This window comes from Drosophila serrata, unplaced genomic scaffold (genome assembly GCF_035046125.1).
Source record: "Drosophila serrata isolate PLE 108 unplaced genomic scaffold, ASM3504612v1 contig_293, whole genome shotgun sequence".
In the NCBI taxonomy this organism is placed as follows: domain Eukaryota; kingdom Metazoa; phylum Arthropoda; class Insecta; order Diptera; family Drosophilidae; genus Drosophila; species Drosophila serrata.
This window is the reverse complement of record NW_028257191.1, coordinates 3,147,569-3,166,270: the sequence shown is the minus strand read 5'-3', so window position 1 is coordinate 3,166,270 and position 18,702 is coordinate 3,147,569. Positions and strand designations below refer to the sequence as shown.

The window sequence follows — 18,702 nt, the reverse complement described above, 5'->3', positions numbered from 1 at the left end:
GTTAATACAACCTAAAACATTTGAATTCGAGGTATTTTTTATGCTAATTATTTTAGCTTTTTTTTTTGCTAATTTTATATGCTCATTTTTTGGGTAAATCAAACAATTTCAAATATCATAACTCAGCCAAAAAGACATAAATTTCAATTCGAAAAACGGTTCTATGTTAGTTTTTATCAGGTTAACAAATCTGCATACTCAATTAAAAATTTTAGAAAATTCAATTTTTTCCAATTTTATTGTTGAAAATTTTGACGATTTAACCCCTTATAAAATTAAAAAAAAATTAAAATTTTTTTTGTTCTCTCTGACATAGCTAGAAAGATTCGCCTGTTGATACTGATCAAGAATATATATGATTCATAGGGTGGGAAATGATTCCTTCAATGCGTTTTAAGCTTCTGACTAAAATTAAAATACCCTTAAAAAGGCATAAAAAGACAACATTTTGATTTAACCACTATAGTGTAATTACAAATTTAACAAAACGATAAGTTTTTTAAGGCTTAAGTAGCTTTTTTTCGTAGCTTAGTTTTTAAATCGAAGCAGGCATTGCGTTAAAAGTAAACATAAATTGTTACAAATTATTTTTACTGGATCGGATACGATCCTTTGGATTATCCCCAATGGAACCAAATTTTATTTAGAACTAACGCATTACTTTTTTATATTTTGGATACAAAAATTAAGTGCATTTGGGGGTCAAAGGATGATTAAATGAGCTGCCTTCCGGAAGAACTATTGGCCATAACCAGGACTTTCAATTAAAAAAGTGAGTAATTAATAATATTAAGAAGACAAGGAACTTAAACAATCAAACAAATAATTAATTATATATGTAGACTTTAATAAAATTAACTCATCTTCTTTATAAATCGAATATTGACAACCGTTCAACCGTTACATTTCAAATTCTTTGAAATAGTAAGCTTTCCGCATCTATCGATCTATCGCTGCCTATCGAAAAAGCTGCTCATTGATGGCCCAGGGCTGCAATCGTGATATTCTTTTATTCAAAACGTTATCGCTGGCCGCTCTTTCGCCGTGACTTCTTCCTCTTCTTTGCCGTTGCAACAAAAGCAAACATACTCGCCATATAGTTGTAGCTGTACTATTTAGTACATATACGTATATAGTATATATATACATTTTTTTGTGACAACAACTAGAGGTGGCGCGTCGCGAGCTGCTGCTGAGAAAAACATTTGCCAGCACTTCATCTGCTTCTGTTTCGGGTCCGCGTTTCAGTTTCAGTTGTTTAATTGCGGCTAGCGGCCAAGGAGCTTTGATTTTGTGATTCCAATTCGGATTCGGATTCTGATTGGAACGAAACAGCAGATATAACATTCACCAGCGCACACATTCATTAGGTACATATATACATACATATATGGTGTAGATAAGTTTATTAATAAGTTTATGGCTAGCACGCACATACTCACACATGTGGGCTGGGGATCACAACAAACGCCGTTAGATAATCGCCATTATCCCCCCTCCCTTAGCAACCAACAGAAAAAACCCCCTCCCTCCCTCCCAAATCAAGGTAAAAAGTGCAGCGAAAAATCGATTGAGGCTAAAACACCGTTTGTTTTCTGCTCTTGAACTACATACACACATGTAAATACATCTGTGACCGCGAAATTCTAATTGGGAGCAGAACAGAACAGAGCACCAAGGAAGTGACAGTGAAAGTGATTTGTGCGCCAAAAAAAAAATCAAGGGAACCAAACAAAAAACAGTGTGTAATAGTACCTCAGATTTTGTTTATAGTTTTGCGTGTTTCTTTAATTGAATTGCGTGTTTCTTCAACAAAAGCCGCTAAATTGTTGCTTCTGCGGCAGCTTTTTTTTGTGTTCGTGTGCGTGTGGCGTTAACAGCTGTTTAGCAAACCAATTAGCACAAAAAACACACCAATCGGGGCGTCCTCCCCTCTAATTTGTTTTTGTTTATTTGCACTCTCAACGTGTCAATTAAGTTGTAATATAATTTTCGGACGTTCAGCCTATAATATATATATTAATAATTCAGTGATTTCCTCATGGCTAACGGTACTTTTAATTAGCTTTCAGTTGCTTATCAGAGAGTTTTGTTCGCTATATCTTATCCAGTTGGGATGTGTATGCAGCAGCAGCGTCCGATTAGAGTCCCGTGGTGGTCTAATTAGCTGCGAGGGGAGGGGTTAGGGTGCAAAGTGCACAAAGAATACTCATATTTTTTGGGGGGCTTGTTGCATAATTATGTTTGTTGTCAAAACAAATCACAAAAGCTGCGATGGGCACAGTGTCTATCTAGAAAACTGTATACCCTAGAAATTCTTATTGGAAATAATAAACAAGGGGAAAGTAAACCAGAAATCAAGGTTTTCTATAAAATTTTGAAAGTATTTTTACCTTAATCAAGAGGTGAACAAACGAAGTATTTATTAAACAAATAATAGAAAAATATAATAATATATTCTTACATAAAATAATCAACAAAAATTCATTAAAATATATTTAAAAATAATAATATAATTAAAAATAAAATATTTACTTGTAATTTTGATATAAAACTGAAAAGAAAATCAAGAAAATACTTATAAATATTCAAGATAGTATTTTTCTATAGATATACCTTTAGCGAGTGATCACTGTAGATTGTTTGTTATCCCACATTACGTTCCCCCTAATTTTTTTTTGCCTATTTATGAAATCCGCAACCGGTTTTGAAAGGAATATAAATAGTATATATATATTCTTCAAAACGTGTTGGGCTTGGCTTGGAATAAATAAATACTTTGCTCTGTATATATATATATATATTTAAATATATTTAAGCTGTGTGTATATATTTTGTATACAAGAGCTTCATGATTTTTTGTAGTATATATTTTTTTTAATTTTTAAAAATTCGGTTGTCGCTAAAAAGAAAGCAAAAAATATGCTCGGTTGATTGACGCTTGTTTAGAGTGCTAACGCAGGCAAATGTACTATATACCTATATTTCAGGTATATTCTCTCTGGTCATTGTCATTTCTTCCAAACGATTCTTTGTCCGTTTTTTATTTGTATTTTTTTTTTTGCATTACGCAATTGCCGCAATTCAAAGTGCAAAAATGTGAAGATCATGAAACTGAGGCTTTAGTTTTATTTGATTCAGAGATGCGGCGGAATATAAACCCCGACTGGGGACGTCACTGATAAGAGCTCTGGCTCAAAGTCAAAAGTACAAGCATTTTCAAAGCCGCTCCTATTAATGAGTCTGCCGCATTCTGGCAAATCCTATATACACAATATATACACAGAAAACAAATAGAGCTATTAAATCGCATATGTACACATAATTCGTAGAGTAAATACCCGAAAAACCGTAGATTGCCTCTGAAAAATAAAACTTCCATGGTGATAAGCTGAAATTCGGCGAAAGATAACAAGCCAAACTGTTATTTCCTACTCTTTAAGGTATTTCTTGCACATTTTTTAAACTGTGAATATTACCACTTTAAAATAGGGACAATTTTCATATTTAAAACGAAAGAAAGTAGTAGAAAAATGAATTTTTAAATTACCCGCCCAAATGCAGCTGGGTTTGCGTCTCGTCTAAATGCATATTCGCCGCAGCATCATTACTGGCGCGGCGAATTGAAACTGATATTGATATCTACAAAACAACTTGCTCATTATTGTAAATATTTACGCTCCTAGCAACTTTATGTGTTTATATAAGGCGGCAAGCTAATAAATTGATAATCGAACCACGCGAATTTCTATTGATAAGCCCTAAATATGTTACTGATAGCGGACTTTCCTCTTTGATAAGCCCTGAAAAGCCTTACTGATAACAGCGGCGCTCTCAATTCGCCGCTCTTATATGTTTAAGCCCTTCTCTTATACGGCAAACACCCCTGATTTTTGAGGGCGGGTATATACACACATGTGTTCGTATGTGTGTGTGCGTGTGTGTGTTTGCGAGAGTCTTTTGCTCTTGTTCTTCTTCCAGTTTCGCACTGGAACTTTAAGCGACGTGTGCATTTGAGCTTGTGCTAACTAATTAATTACTTGGAACTTGCAGCAAAAAATGAGTCGCATGCTAATTAAGCCCGCCGCTGCCACAATGTCTGTGGCTTTGCAACAGCAGCAGCGGCAGCAGCAACAACACGTCATTCGCCGCTGGAAATCGTTCCTCAGCAGCAACAACAGCAACAATGGAAATCGCCGCGCGGCGAAAACAACGCTGGCAGCAGCGACGACGACGACGGCGACGAACAGAAGCAGCGGCAGTCAAAGCAGCAACGCCACCATTCAACCGTTAGACGTCCATCGGTAAGCTCCGCGAGTAAATGAATTTAAGTAGCGAAAAAACAATAAGCTAAGAAAGCAACAACTTCTTTGCCACAGCTCATTCTCCACCAGCAACAGAATGCCGTCGTCCGACAAGTCGCTGTCCTTGGACAACATCAACCCCAACTTCATTGCCATGGAGTATGCGGTGCGTGGTCCGCTGGTGATTCGTGCCGGTGAAATCGAAAAGGAACTGGAAAAGGTGAGTTAGTAAGTGAGTGAGTGAAACAAGGAAAAGCGCGGCGCTAAATGCGACGCCATTTAGTTCCCCCTTATTTTTTTTTTTTTTTGTTGGTTTGTTTGATTCGTCAAATTTAATGGCGAAAGCCCGCATTTAATGTCTAAGCACGCTGAAATTATTCCCATGGCGTGTCTGTGTCACTCCCGCTGTGCCTGTGTTTGTTTTGAATGTGTCTCGTGTGCGTGTGTGTGTGCGTGTGTGAGTTACTGCCTCGCTTTGCCGCCCTTTTCATTACGCCCCAATTCGCCGAGGCGAGAACGCTGCGTGAAATCATTCACCTTTACTCTCACCTTACTCCCAGAACACCTGTTGCTTTTAAGTTGAGAGAAAGTTAGAGAAGTAGAATTTGAGTATGTTATATGCTAACTTTTTATACCCTTTCTTAATTGTAGTCAGAAGCTTGAAATGCTGTAAAGCAGTTATTTCCGACCCTATATATCATATACATTCTTGATCAGCATTATCAGGCGAATCTCTTTAGCTATTTTCGGCAAAAAAAAAACACATTTTTTAAAAATGTTCAATTTTTTTTCAAAAAAAGAAAGGTGTTGCATCGTTAAAATTTTGAAAAATTTGTGAAAGTTTTAAATTTCAAATTGAATATGCAGATTTAATAAACTAATAAAAACTAGCATAGAACAGTTTTCCGAATTAAAATTAAAGCATTTTTAGCTGAGTTCCGATCATTTTAAACTTTAAATTGTCGAAAAAATTCGTCATATAAAATATTAATAAATATCTAAAGCGAATATTTTAAGTCGATAAATTTAAAACAGGTTTTTTTAAGTAATTCTTGTCATTTCTGGATTCGCAAGCTTCACTTAATAAAAACATTTATGTAAATGAGCGCTATACTAAACAAAAAGACAATAAAATACGTTATATACTACTTTGCTACCTCAAAAATAGCTCAAATACCTATACTTCTAATATAGAAAATTAAAAGGCAACGCTATGAAGAGTAAGGCAAAAGTTAAGATAACAAAGGTAATCTATTTGGCACCCATAACATTATCGAAGACTTATCTAAAGAAAATATATATGTATATTTATTATTATAGCAGCGGGAAAAGAAACAAACAAGGCAATAAACTAATTAATAAGTGAATGATTTGTCCCCAGGGAGTTGGCCCAAGAATCTCATTGACTCAAGCTCTATTATAAGCTGAGAAAATCGTGTTTTATTCCGCAGCGAGTCATGGTTTTAATTGCTAATATATATAAGTATATATACCATAGCCACTTCTAATTAGTGTAAATTGCCTTTCTTGGCCGATGGCCCAACAATTGAAGCCATCAACGAGTTGTGCCCAATTTCAAGTTCACTGAACGACCTTCAACTTGGCTTACATAAGTGCGAAAATTGTGGGGTGTGCGTGGGCGTAAGGGATGGCTGGGATGCTGCCTGTTATCACTGTGCGAACGTGGAAAATCATAATAACAAAGAGAACAAAACAATATGCGCATGAGCTAGCCAGGGAAAATGTGTGGTACATACGCTAGCTTTTCTCTGGATATTTCCACATTTTTCCCACATTCTCTTCGAACTTTGTTGACCCGTCGTCAGTCTCAGTATTTATACAAAGGTACATACACTTGGATGTACATACATTTGTAAACAAGCATATAGAATTCAAAAAGAATTCCTTGGTTTCCCGCCGATTTTTCCCCCGCTGCGTTTGATTTCCTTTTCCGCCCCACTGACTTCTCGATTCCTCTGTGTACGCCTTGCCTTTTTACGTTTTTATCAAATTCCTCCACACGGCGGCATCCACTTGGAAGCAAGCCTTGGCTTTTGGCCAAAAATCAGCACATCTGACAGCAGCAGACATTGCTTATCAAATGCACTTACATATTTCACCTTTTTGTGATTGAACTCAAATAAAGAGATTCCTATGCTTTGAGTTTATTGATTAAAATATAAGAAAATGAACAGGGTTTTTTAGTTCCATTTAATATCTAAATATCTATAGAATTTACATTAATACTCTTTTGTTTATAGTTATGAGTTATGATCCATTTCAATTGATTACAGCAAATGTATAGCTTTAAATTTAAATATACAAGTTATACCTATTTCAGTTTTAATTCGTATTAACTTCCTTAATCTATAAATACTTATTTAAACCAGTAAATAGAAGAACCTTGTAACTTCTTTTTGAAATTTGTAAAGGTGCAAACTTACTCATTATTTTATTACTAGTATTATTATTACTCTTATTATTTCTTTTGGCCTTGATAATGCCATATTGTTAGCCTTGGCAACGCCTTTATATACCAGTATATATGATTACCTGCGGTTACTATTTCCCCTTGTAGTATATATTAGGTACTTATCAATTATACTACCACTTAGCACCTCAAAACAGTTTGTTTACAGCGTCTCGAGTGCGAATTGATTGGAAGAGCTGAGTGGAAAATGTGCCAGAGAGTGTCTAAAATGATTCTACAAGTGCCTACAATAGCGATCAACTAATTAGGTGCAGTTTCAGTTGCTAAAAGAGTGAGATTCCTATAAAGATGTTTCCATATTTCCCAACAAAAATATTTAATATATATGGTATGTAGGTGCAATCCATTCGGACCGACTTGGCAACGCTTTTATCAGCAAATTTGTTGAAATTAAAAAATGAAAACAATTAACAAGGTTCGATAAGGTGGGGCCGAGGCACGTTTACTATTGGATTGAACAAATCTGGAGCAATATGTGCAAATTCCTTGACTCTTTCAATATACAAACATTACACTGGCGTGACGTCAATGAAGCTCACTTACATGCCATTGCAATTTCCATTTATTAAGCAAAATCCAGAGACATGAGAACCCTCCTCCTGCCTCTCCCCTAGGTTCCCTGTGATATTATGTGGTAAATTGCCCATTTGAGCGTGGAAAATGTGTTTGGAACCCGAGAAGCTCTGGGCTTTATAATGAATGCAACTTGCAAATGTGTGTGTGTCACTTTGATGACATTTTCCACAGTCAATTATACGGTATGTGTGTGTGTGTGTGTGTATGGGTGCTGAATGGGGTGCTTTGAGCCCTATTTAGTATAGGGTTAGGTTCAGACCCTTTGTAAGTGTCATAATTTCATTATCTCTCTCTTTATGTGGCTTGGTATTATGTATCTTGTTTGGGGTAAAAGTTTCATAGATTCATTCCTTAGGATATATATCCTATTTAAGCCTGATCCTGAGCTTCTCCTAGCTAAACAAGTCTTTATAGGATTCTAGAAAGCATTTCTTGAGGTTTAACTTGAGTACCTATAGAACCTTTCAACAGCTTTATTAATATGATATTTACCCCTCATTTTCTTATCTTGTATCCTTAAATAAACCAATTTCTCTTAGTAATTTCCACTCTGACCTTATCCTGCCTCGTTTATCAGCTGAAAAATTAATTGCAAATGCACTTTCATCAATTGCTTAGCCCTCTTAGCCTAATTACCTGGATTACAAATCAAATATTCCCGTCCGCCACTTGATGGTAATTTGCATAGTGAATGCTCCATACACCTGCGCATTAAAAGCTCATTTGATACGCCATCGTCATCGTACTATAATTATATGTAATTAGAATTCTAATTCAATTTAAGGAGCAAAGCAAACAATATATAATTTCATTTCCAATTCAATTGAATTTGATTTGCAGGGCGTGAAGAAGCCGTTCGACCAGGTGATCCGTGCCAACATCGGTGATTGCCATGCCATGGGCCAAGAGCCCGTGACGTTCCTGCGACAGGTGAGAGTTCAATTCTTGATTAGTTTTGATATCTAAAATCCTTATTCCCTTGCAGCTGATGGCTCTAACTTTTGAGAAGCGTCTGCTGGACTCACCCGAGTATCCCGATGATGTCAAGCAGCGTGCCTGCGCCATCTTGGATGGCTGCCAGGGACAATCGGTGGGTTCCTATACCGATTCCGCTGGCCTCGAAGTGGTACGTCGCCAGGTGACCAAATATATTGAGAAGCGCGATGGCGGTATTCCCTCCGATTGGCAGAACATCTACCTCACTGCGGGCGCCTCTCCCGGCATCAAGACCATTCTGGCCATGATCAAGTGAGTATCCCAAAGAGGAGCCAAGACGAAGCCGGAAACCAGACAAAAGATAAGGGGAATATTTTGGTAGCTATCTTATAATGGCACCATTTCTGGATGTGTGTGTAGAGTGTATAAGCCATGCCAAGTTCTGCAAAGTAGCACGAAGATAATAAACACCTTTAGGAGCCTCATAAAATTATAGAAGATCTTAGGAAAGTTCTGTTCCACAAAGCCTCTTCATAGATAAGGATGAATGTCACCAAAATATCTACTAAAAATTCGTAGAATCAACAGTTTGCAATTATATTTAAGAGATATTTGCATAATCATAAACATCTGATATGAATTAAAGGCTAGGCACCAAGAAATCAAAGCATAAATACAATTTTTAGGTTTAATTTGATTTAATTTAAATTTCTTATTTTCCTTAAATTTAAAGCCTTCTTATCTGATTTTCTTCTTATTTATTCTTTGTTAATTTACGCGCGAATTGCTTTTTTCCCCGATTAGTTATTCCTAAAACTACGGCAGATATGCCCTAAAATGTGTATTAACAAAAATTTCGTACAAGCGGATTTATAATTCCCAACTAGTTCTAACATCCTTGGAACGAAGTTACGACTACCAACGGCCGGCCAACTCCTATAAGTGTGTGTGTGCATTTTCAAAAGTGGCAAGTTTTGAGTGTTTATAGTTATTCATCCTAAAAATAACTCGAATTTATTTCTTTATTTAAGAAAAGCTACTCTTAAATTAAAAATTTCTTAACCTTTGAGCGAAAAGTGGCTTTGATAGGTAAACTTATTTAGGGGTGTGAGTAAAGTTAGTTAATATTGAGTATTCCAAATGTAACAAGAAAGGAAGCTAACTTCGGCACGCCGAAGTTTATATACCCTTGCAGATAGAACTTCTATGAATAGGAATCCATACAATATAAATTATATATATTTGTATTAAAAAACAATGAAGTAATACCTGCTTTCATTTCATTCACCTATACATATTATATTTGCAGTTTTACATTCACTGATTTGCATTTTTCCTCCACATCAAACGATCGTTTGTATGGCACCTATATGATATAGTCGTCCGATTTTCATGAAATTTGCCACAAAATTTAAGACTTATATAAAATGGCTATACCTCAAATTTGATGAAAATCAGCTGAAAACTAAAAAAGTTATAAATTTAATTGTATTAATTTCTCGATCGTTCCTATGGGAGCTATATGATATAGTAGTCCGATTTTTATAAAATTTCGTACAAAATTGAAGAGTATAGTAAAATGGCTATATCTCAAATTTGATTCAATTCTATTGAAAACTGAAAAAGTTAAAATTTTTTTTGTAAAAATTTTCCGGTCATTCCTATGGCAGCTATATGATATAGTCGTCCGATCCGGCCCGTTCCGACATATATACGAGTGAGAGTATATACAAGGCTAACTACAAAGTTTCATTCAGATAGCTTCAAAACTGAGAGACTAGTTTGCGTAGAAACGGACAGACGGACAGACGGACATGGCTAGATCGACTCGGCTGTTGATCCTGATCAAGAATATATATACTTTATATAGTCGGAGGTGCCTCCTTCACTGCGTTGCAAACTTCTGACTGAAATTATAATACCCTGCAAGGGTATAAAAATAACCAAGAGATTGTTGTTTTAAAGATCTAGTCATTTAAAATATATTTTTTAAGAGAACTTTCTCTCTAGTCCTTACCTTCTTTTAGTCTGGTTTCTCCCACAAATAATCAATTTCTCCAATTTAATAAATGCAAGAGATTAACTACTTACTCTCTTTTAGCTCCGAGGTATGTGGCAAGCCACCTGGCGTGATGGTGCCCATTCCCCAGTACCCACTGTACTCGGCCACCATTTCGGAATACGGCATGACCAAGGTGGATTACTACCTGGAGGAGGAGACCGGCTGGAGTTTGAGCAAGGCTGAGCTGCAGCGTTCCTTTGACGAGGCTAAGAAGACGTGTAATCCCCGAGCTCTGGTCGTTATCAATCCAGGCAATCCCACTGGTCAGGTGCTCACACGCGAGAACATCGAGGAGATCATTAAGTTCGCTCACGAGAACCAAGTGCTAATTCTCGCCGATGAGGTGTACCAGGACAATGTGTACGACAAGGACTCCAAGTTCTGGTCCTTCAAGAAGGTGGCCTACGAAATGGGTGAGCCCTATCGCAGCCAGGAGCTGGTCAGCTTCCTGTCCACCTCAAAGGGCTACCTAGGAGAGTGCGGAATTCGTGGCGGATATATGGAGGTGCTCAATCTGGATCCCAAGGTAAAGGCCATGCTCACCAAGTCGATTACGGCGGCACTGTGCAGCACCACCGCTGGCCAGGTGGCGGTCAGTGCGCTGGTCAACCCACCGACACCCGGTGAACCCTCCTACGATCTGTACAAGAAGGAGCGTGATGGCATTCTGGCTGCACTCAAGGAGCGAGCTGAGCTCGTCCACAAGGCACTGAACAGCTTCGAGGGATACAAGGTAAATCCGGTGCAGGGTGCTATGTATGTATTCCCCCAGATTGAGATCCCGCCCAAGGCCATCGAGGCGGCCAAGGCCAAGGGCATGGCACCCGATGTTTTCTACGCATTTGAGTTGCTCGAAACGAGCGGTGAGTGGTTGCTAATAAGTTTACCTAAGAATCTCTTAATCCATTAATCTCTATTTGATTTCCCCTTGAACAAAAAAGGCATCTGCATTGTTCCTGGCAGCGGATTTGGCCAGAAGCCCGGCACCTATCATTTCCGCAGCACAATCCTGCCGCAAACGGACAAGCTGAAGCTGATGATGGAGAAGTTCCGTGTGTTCCACACCGAGTTCATGAAGAAGTACAAGTAGACGATGGTTCCTCGATCCACTAACCTGTCTCGCATCCCTCTTCCGGCCCTCGCCCTACCGTTTTAGCTTTTAAAAATAAAACAATATTTTATTCGTTGTTTTTTTTTTTTTTAATCTGTTATTGTCTCTTAACTGATAAATATTTTGCCATACTGTGAGCTCTGCTTTACTTTATCTATCAAATATATACATATGCATGTATGTAAACTGTTATGAAATCCCCTCTGAGTTGCAAAAATCCTGAGCAGGCTTTAGCCCCTGTCTCCAGGTTGCAAATAATCCAATTGTTGAATTTTCGTAAACCTATACATATGTATATCTATATAATATGTAGTCCTTGATCTTGATTGAATGAATTGATTGATGATTCTCTGGCAGATGCGTTAAAGCCTCTGACGGAGGAGTGACAATAATTTTGTTGGAGCCAAGTGAGCTTTTGATTACTAAAGGCCAAAAATTCTGATATTGTTCTAGACGGAAAGTTATAAATATATTTGCTTTACGTATACGTATATACACACATATTTAGCCATGCTTAACCCGAAACGATCACGAAAAAACATTTAATGTGTTGTGTCCTTTCAAGTCATTACTAATGTTACAAAAAAGAAAAAAAAAGAAAACAAAAACGAAGCAAAATATACAAAATAAATACATATTGTTAAATAGTATAGGGTGTGTTTTTATCCGAGAGCTATCTATAGCTTTCTTATTAGGTATTTCTGAAGATGTGCCTTTAAATCTTACAAGTGATCTAAAGAAATACTATTAAATTTCGAATGAGCCTTGCTTTTGGATTTCCTTAGACCTTGTTCAAGGCCTTGACAGTAAAGCTTCCACTGGAAAGATATCCATATAGATATATCTTAAAGATATGTTCTGTATCCTTTTTATCCCTTTAAAACAAAAGAAAAAGATTGGTCGATTTGGTTTTAAATTATGTTCAATTTATTGATTCTCATTTCACTTATTTACTTTCACTTCTATCAATATATATACATATGTATACGTATATATATAGAAAATTCTTACGTTTTCTCTTTATTCATTTCTATTTTATCAATCCATTTTTTGTTTAAACATTTTGTGTTGCGACAGATTTAGGGGGAAAAACAAAACGGGAGTATAGAATAATGCGTCTCGTGTCCAATGATGCTGATCGCATTTACCTTCACCCGATGCACTTGCTCATCCCGCCTGTTGTTGTCGCTCTCTTTGTGTGTTCTTGTGATGGTTGGTTGTATACTGCTTCCTCCTTCTCCTTTTTTGTTTTTTTCTCTTACTTTGTTTTGTTTGTTGCTGAATTAAAGTCTACCAAAAGTCTTAAAGGCTAAATACCAATATGTATCATACGATACTGTGGCTATACTTGCGACCCACATCCACATCGCAGGAGACGGCTGGACTATGCTTTCTTGGTGCTCGATTCTGGATGCTGGTCTGTGTGTGCTGGTTCTGGTTCTGTGACGTGGGGCGATATTTAAATTTGTAACTTGAGGCTTCTTACTTAAACCAAGGAATCTTCTGTGGCTATACAAGTTGTGGCCGCAGCTCTGTGGGTCAAGTAAGGAGTGGGTGTGTCTGTGTGTATATCTCAATATAGAGATATAGATATAGATGTGAGTGTGTAGTCCGGATCGGTCTTCCTTCAGGGCCCCTTATCTAGTGGCGATCCCTCGAATCGGAGCGACTGCGACGATCCCGTGAGAAGCTACGGCTGCGTGTCCTGGAGCGCCGTGGTGATCGGGATCTGTAATGAGACGGGGGCGGGGAGGTGGTGTGGCGTTGGGGGGAAACAAATTCGCAATGCACACAGGCAGGAGCGAGAGAAAGATACAGGGGATAGAGAGAAGAGAAAGAGAGAGAGAGAGAGAGAGAGAGAGAAAATACAAATTAAATAGATTTTGCACAGACAATTAACCTAATTAGGCAGTGTAGTAAATTAACAATTCCTTAAGATACGTAAAGTTGATAGAGCCTCGATCAAACAACACACAACTTGAACTGAGCTGGGCTGGGCTGACGGATCTGGCGGATCGGATACGGATCGGAGCTGATTTTGGAGCTGAGCTGAGCGGAGCTGAGAGCTGAGAGCGGAGAGCTGGCTGTTTTTTTTGTTTGATTTTATACTTTTTTTTTGGTGAAGGCTGGCTGAAGGTGCTTGAAGGTGGTGGAGTTTTTGAGCTGATCTTATTATTTCGGATCTTTTTTTTGGCCCCGTTTACGAAAGCGTTGGTGTGACATTTACATAAAGTAGTTGGTGGTGGTTGGTTGGTTGGTTGGTGGTGGTTGGTTGGTTGATTGGTTGGCTGATTGGTTGGTTGGTTGGTTGGTTGGTTGGTTGCTTAGTTGGTTGATGAGCAGAGCAGACTGAGAAGACTGTTGTTCTTGTTGTTGAGTTGTAGTAGTTGAGTTGTAGTAATAGTAGGTTGTTGTTGTTGTTGAGTTGTAGTTTGGACAGTTGATACGATACTGATACTGAGCTGATTGACTGTGACTAAGGTGGTGTTTTGTTGTGGCTGTTGGTGGTTTTGGTTGGTGTGTGTAATTTTATTTTTATTCTTTGGCGACTCTTTTAGATCTCTGTTTCGTTCCGCATTATTGCAGTTGCAGCAGCTGAAGAACGAGGTTCGGAGATGAAGAAGCAGTTGTGGGTAAAGCATCAGTTAGCAGCAAGAAGGGAGCAGGTTGGTGGTGGTAATTGTGGTTGTGGTTGGTGGTGCTCCTACCATCCGCGACTTGTGGAGCCTGAGATGAAGACGGAAACGAAGTCTCGAAGAGGACCCTGCCTGCTGCTGATTCTGGTGCTTGCTTGGTTGGTCGGTCTGTTGTTTCTTTTCTTAATTGGTTCGTTGGTGAAGAGTCAGACTTTAAGTCAATGCACACACAAGTAGTACATAAATTATACATATATATAGTGTATATCATATATATATATATTATGTAGAGCAGACAGTTAGCTTTAACAACATTATCTCAGTAGGTGTTAGGATACAAGAACGAAAGACAAAAAAACATTAGCAGAAACCATAAATAGAAAAAATAAGAAACGGATTTGGTTAGAGACATTTACGATTACGATTACGTTACGTTTTCGTTTCGTTTCCCCGCTTTCATCAAGTTTTTAAAGTTTTGATTTGTTAGGGGAACAAACGGGGTCTGCGAAAGGTTTCATACTTGCTGTGATTGAAGGTATATTAGCGTAAAAGCATCCTCAATCTTGATTGATTTCAAGGGAAAGGTGCAACTACAGGGTGTGGTGGAACCAACAAGAGATCAAGGATGGGACCAAAGCCCTAGGGATTCAGTCCCATCCAACACTGTTTGCTGGTTCCTGCCTGTCGGCTGCCTGCCTGCCTGCTGTTGCACTGGAGTAGCTGTTGCTGCTGTTGCTCTTTGTAGCCGTAGCTGAAGCTGGTTGCTGATGCTGTAGCTGCACTAGAGATGACGAGTGATGAGGTGGTTGGTTGGTTGGTTGGTTGTTTGGTGGTTTTGGTTGGTGGCTTGGCTGATTGGTTGTTTGTTGGGGACGGAAGAGATTCGGTGGACGAAGAAGAAGCTGGCTGGCTTCGAGTTCGAGTTCGAGTCAGCCGGAAGACACAGCCGAAGATCTTGGAGGCGTTGGAAGTTGACTTATTGAAGCGTTGCTCAAGTGGTGAGTGTATAAATATATATTATTCTATATATATAAATACATATATGAGTATGCAGAGATTTGGAGTTAGATTGTTGATGGAGTTTGGCCGTTACGGTTATGGAGTTGCTCTGTTGCCGCTGATGTCGAGGACGCAGTTGTTCTTTGGTGATTAGTGTAAGATTGTTAATTGTGTGACTTGAAGGCATGTGTTTTCTGGGAACTTGAAGATGAGGAATGGTTAGGGATGAGAGTTCTCTCACTCCTAAAATGCACAATGATCATTTAGCTATTTAATTACAATTACCGCTGACATAGTAACTTTTCAATTTTCTGAAAAATATATGTATTTTAAACTTGCAGAAGGCAAAATATAACAGTCGAAAATACTAGCAAATATTTTCTGAAAAATATATGTATTTTAAATTTGCAGAAGGCAAAATATTACAATCGAAAATACTACCAAATATTGTCATTTAAGATATACAACCAACAGCTAATTAAAAACAGCCTGCATACAATATTGCGCTTATGAAACATTTGTCAGTTGGCCAAGTAAAATGAAACAAAGTTCTGAATATCTACTAAAAATAGAATACAAAATCTGGCGCTGCATTGTGCTTTGTTTCTTTGATTATTATGCATCCCTAAGAGTGAAGATTCCTCCGCGGGTACGAGGAGTGGTTCTGGACACACCAATTTAACAAGGGAATTAATGAATGATGCTGGTTTGTGTTATGTGTTTGTGATGTGGGTGCACTATTCTGGTTCGAGTAGCTGCAGAGCTGGAGACGTTGCCGAGCTGAGGTTGTGATGATTTGCTGATTGCTGATTCGGAGCTCAAGGTGTGGGGGTATTGGTGTTGGATTTTGTTGTGTTGTTGTTGTAACATAGTGTTGCGGTTTCGGTCGTTTGGTGATTGGTTCTGGTATTGTGTGGTCAGCGGAATATATCGAACTTGTTGAATATCTGACCAAAGCCACACAACGAGTTGCGTCTGCAGGTGTAGTTGTTGTTGATTGTCGAAAATATGACTACACATGGCTTCGTTGGTGGTTTTGGTGTTGGTGAAATGTGTGTAATAGGAGGAGCAGGATCTGCAGTTGTACTGGTGGTGGTAGTAATAGTAGTAGTAGTGGTGAGACGTGAAGTTGTTCTTGTAGTAGCTGTTGTTGTTGTTGTTGAAGGAAGAGGAGTAGTAGAAGTTCTAGTAGTAGTAGTAGTAGCTGTTGTTGTTGTTCTTATTGTTGTTGTGCTTGTTGTAGTAGAAGAAGAAGACTTTATCCTGCAAAATGATTGGTGAGACCACATTAAAATTGGCTCCAAGCGTTCGTTTTACTTTATATATTTTTGAAAAGATTTTTCGCTAAAAAACACAACAAACAAAAGGTTTTTTTCTACATCTCTATTATCATCTTGTATGCTCTACGGTTTCTGTATTTATGTTTATCATTTTTATTGATTTTCCTATTTGACTTTTGGTGCGAAATGAAAAGTGATGAGAAAGCGCATTGAAAATGGTTTGAATTGACAAAAAATTGACCGAATTATTCGTATCAAGCCTAGCAATTGCCCACGACTGTGTGCGGATACCACTGTCCGTGTGCCCACAGTCTTGGACGCGCGCGCATACTACTGCATGTGTGGGTGTGGGTATGTGTGTGCATGTTTATGTATATTATATATGTGTGTTTGTAATTTTGCTGGCCCCGCTTTCGTATGTATACGCGAATCGATTTTTCACATGCATACACACACGACAGATCAAATATATATATATATATATATGTACGTATTTTTTTTCCGCACATATGAATGCAATTATGTTTCATAATGCCCACGGTACTCACCTATAGCGTCCACCGCCGTCGCCAGCTCGAGTTCCACCGCCAGCACGGGCTCCACCGCCGCCTCCGCCACCGCCTCGCGCTCCGCCGCCACCTCCTCCGCCTCCGCCGCCGCCACCACCGCGTCCCTCGCGGGAACGGCCCGAGGACATCTCGACGCGGATGCGGGTGCCACAGCAGCGGGTGCCGTCTAGGCCACGGGTTGCGTCCTCGGCGTCGCGTCTATCCTCGAACTCGACGAAGGCGAAGCCAGGCGGATTGCGAGCCACCCAGACGTTGCGCAAGGGCCCATACTTGCTAAACGCATTCTCAATCTCGTACTTGGAGGCCGAGGAGCCCAGGTTGCCAACGTAGACCTTGCAGGCCAAGTCCCACTCCCGATAGCGTGGCATCTTGCTGAGAATATCTGTGTCTTCCTTTCACTTGCTTGTCGCTCCTTCTGCCCCGTGTCCCGACTTCGTCAGTGGCTTGCCAAATGCAGACCTGTTGTCTGGTACTGTGATTTTACAACGTAAGACAGCTGCTGGCCCGTGAGATTGCAGTTTTTCTTCGCAGCAGCAGCGAACACACCCAAGCCAAAAAAAAATTTTACAATGTTTGCGGAAAAAAGATGGCGTTGTACTAGGGATGGTCGGAATAGCTGTCAAAACATCGATGCCACTATCGATACATCGATTGTTTGTATTTTGAACAGCCATTTTTAACACTGCTAGGTTTTAATTGTTTTTATTCATGTGCATCGCATTTTGTTAAAATAACAGAATTGTTATCCGATTCTCACAAAACACCGGGCGAAAAATATGGATATTTTAAGCTTTCAGTATTATCGATTACTTTCAAACGGTTATATATCGGTTAAGATTTATTTCCAGAAAGCTTGATTATTTTGCAGTCTTCCTAGCTTGTCTTATTTTGGGGTACGAAGATCCGGCGCATGGGGATATACGATTTTACCCGGGAAAATGCCAAGAAAGGCTTATAACGTTAAGTGCTACGAAGCTTTTCCTCAGAAAATCTAAGAAAATACCGGGAACAGTGTGACCAGTGCAGAAATAAATACCATTTCCATTTCAAGAACTTTTTTGGACGGTCCCAGCGCGGTCATACTGCTCAGCTGTCCCTATTATTTAATATAGGCACATTAATTTTGGCACATTTCTTTTTTGGAGAAACCTCAATAAAATATTGCAACACAAAATGGCCAAGACCCCGGAATCGATTGCGTTAGAGCAGCTGGACAAGGATCAGATGAAGACGGTGAGGAGGCGACAGTACTTGGCGCGGGAATGGGCCCCAAAGGCGGCAAAGTGATGAATGAGTGTGTTTTTTTACTCAACTTAATTCCTTCTCTGCAGTTCTCCGATTTTCTGATGTCGTACAATAAGCTGTCCGAAATGTGCTTCACAGATTGCGTACGCGACTTTTCATCTCGGATCGTCAAGGAATCTGAGGTGAGTGGTTGCATTGCCAAGTGAACACTAGACACGAAACTCATTCGGTGTGCTATGCGTGTGTTTGTAGGACAAGTGCTCGTTAAACTGCATGGAGAAGTACCTGAAGATGAACCAGCGGGTATCGCAACGCTTCCAGGAGTTCCAGGTGATCGCCAACGAGAATGCCCTGGCCATGGCCCAAAAGACTGGCAAACTATAGATGGTTTTTAAATTCTAGCCTAACTAGTTTAGATGTTGAAAGATGATGCATTTTTGTTGCATTTGTCAAAATAGCTGAGTAAAGGACGATTTAATGATGTTACCCGGAG

The 18,702-nt window shown here is 39.0% G+C and overlaps 3 protein-coding genes and 2 pseudogenes across 7 annotated transcripts; 2 read left to right on the top strand and 3 right to left on the bottom strand.

Annotated features, from left to right (window-relative positions):
• The first annotated feature begins 57 nt into the window (after nt 1–57).
• LOC110184208 (alanine aminotransferase 1) lies at nt 58–11,677 on the top strand. Of its 3 annotated transcripts, none has more exons than XM_020952655.2 (7): nt 58–772; nt 4,054–4,304; nt 4,380–4,524; nt 8,212–8,301; nt 8,357–8,619; nt 10,409–11,232; nt 11,311–11,677. In XM_020952655.2, exons 2-7 carry the CDS (start codon nt 4,060–4,062, stop codon nt 11,457–11,459), a joined length of 1,716 nt encoding a protein of 571 aa, XP_020808314.2. In that variant the 5' UTR covers nt 58–772; nt 4,054–4,059; the 3' UTR covers nt 11,460–11,677. The 3 variants fall into 3 exon arrangements, with proteins under 3 accessions (XP_020808314.2, XP_086692929.1, XP_086692930.1); XM_086836803.1 differs by lacking the exon at nt 58–772 and adding an exon at nt 926–1,370; XM_086836804.1 differs by lacking the exon at nt 58–772 and adding an exon at nt 1,142–1,741.
• Nucleotides 11,678–12,384: 707 nt separating this feature from the next.
• Nucleotides 12,385–17,582, bottom strand: Rbp1-like (RNA-binding protein Rbp1-like). 2 transcript variants are annotated; one of them, XM_020952658.2, is made up of 2 exons: nt 16,944–17,582; nt 12,385–16,378 (listed from the first exon to the last, which is right to left on the bottom strand). In XM_020952658.2, exons 1-2 carry the CDS (start codon nt 17,330–17,332, stop codon nt 16,033–16,035), a joined length of 735 nt encoding a protein of 244 aa, XP_020808317.1. In that variant the 5' UTR covers nt 17,333–17,582; the 3' UTR covers nt 12,385–16,032. The 2 variants fall into 2 exon arrangements, with proteins under 2 accessions (XP_020808317.1, XP_020808318.1); XM_020952659.2 differs by having other exon boundaries at nt 12,385–13,209; nt 16,944–17,563.
• LOC147643121 (uncharacterized) lies at nt 13,362–14,122 on the bottom strand (annotated as a pseudogene).
• Nucleotides 14,590–15,302, bottom strand: LOC147643120 (uncharacterized; annotated as a pseudogene). The gene is made up of 2 exons (XR_015272571.1): nt 15,059–15,302; nt 14,590–14,967 (listed from the first exon to the last, which is right to left on the bottom strand). The product of XR_015272571.1 is annotated as an uncharacterized LOC147643120 (transcript).
• Tim9a (translocase of inner membrane 9) lies at nt 17,572–18,701 on the top strand. Its single transcript, XM_020952665.2, has 3 exons — nt 17,572–18,197; nt 18,296–18,391; nt 18,462–18,701. The coding sequence occupies exons 1-3, from the start codon at nt 18,138–18,140 to the stop codon at nt 18,591–18,593; spliced, it is 288 nt and encodes a 95-aa protein (XP_020808324.1). The 5' UTR covers nt 17,572–18,137; the 3' UTR covers nt 18,594–18,701.
• Nucleotide 18,702: the final 1 nt, after the last annotated feature.

Coding starts and splice junctions, on each gene's coding strand:
- Tim9a (XM_020952665.2), top strand. CDS start 18,138: ATGGCCAAGACCCCGGAATCGATTGCGTTAGAGCAGCTGGACAAGGAT. Junction 18,198..18,295: donor ACAAGGATCAGATGAAGACG/GTGAGGAGGCGA, acceptor CCTTCTCTGCAG/TTCTCCGATTTTCTGATGTC. Junction 18,392..18,461: donor GGATCGTCAAGGAATCTGAG/GTGAGTGGTTGC, acceptor GTGTGTTTGTAG/GACAAGTGCTCGTTAAACTG.
- Rbp1-like (XM_020952658.2), bottom strand. CDS start 17,332: ATGCCACGCTATCGGGAGTGGGACTTGGCCTGCAAGGTCTACGTTGGC. Junction 16,379..16,943: donor GACGGCGGTGGACGCTATAG/GTGAGTACCGTG, acceptor ATCATTTTGCAG/GATAAAGTCTTCTTCTTCTA.
- LOC110184208 (XM_020952655.2), top strand. CDS start 4,060: ATGAGTCGCATGCTAATTAAGCCCGCCGCTGCCACAATGTCTGTGGCT. Junction 4,525..8,211: donor TCGAAAAGGAACTGGAAAAG/GTGAGTTAGTAA, acceptor TTTGATTTGCAG/GGCGTGAAGAAGCCGTTCGA. Junction 8,620..10,408: donor ACCATTCTGGCCATGATCAA/GTGAGTATCCCA, acceptor ACTCTCTTTTAG/CTCCGAGGTATGTGGCAAGC.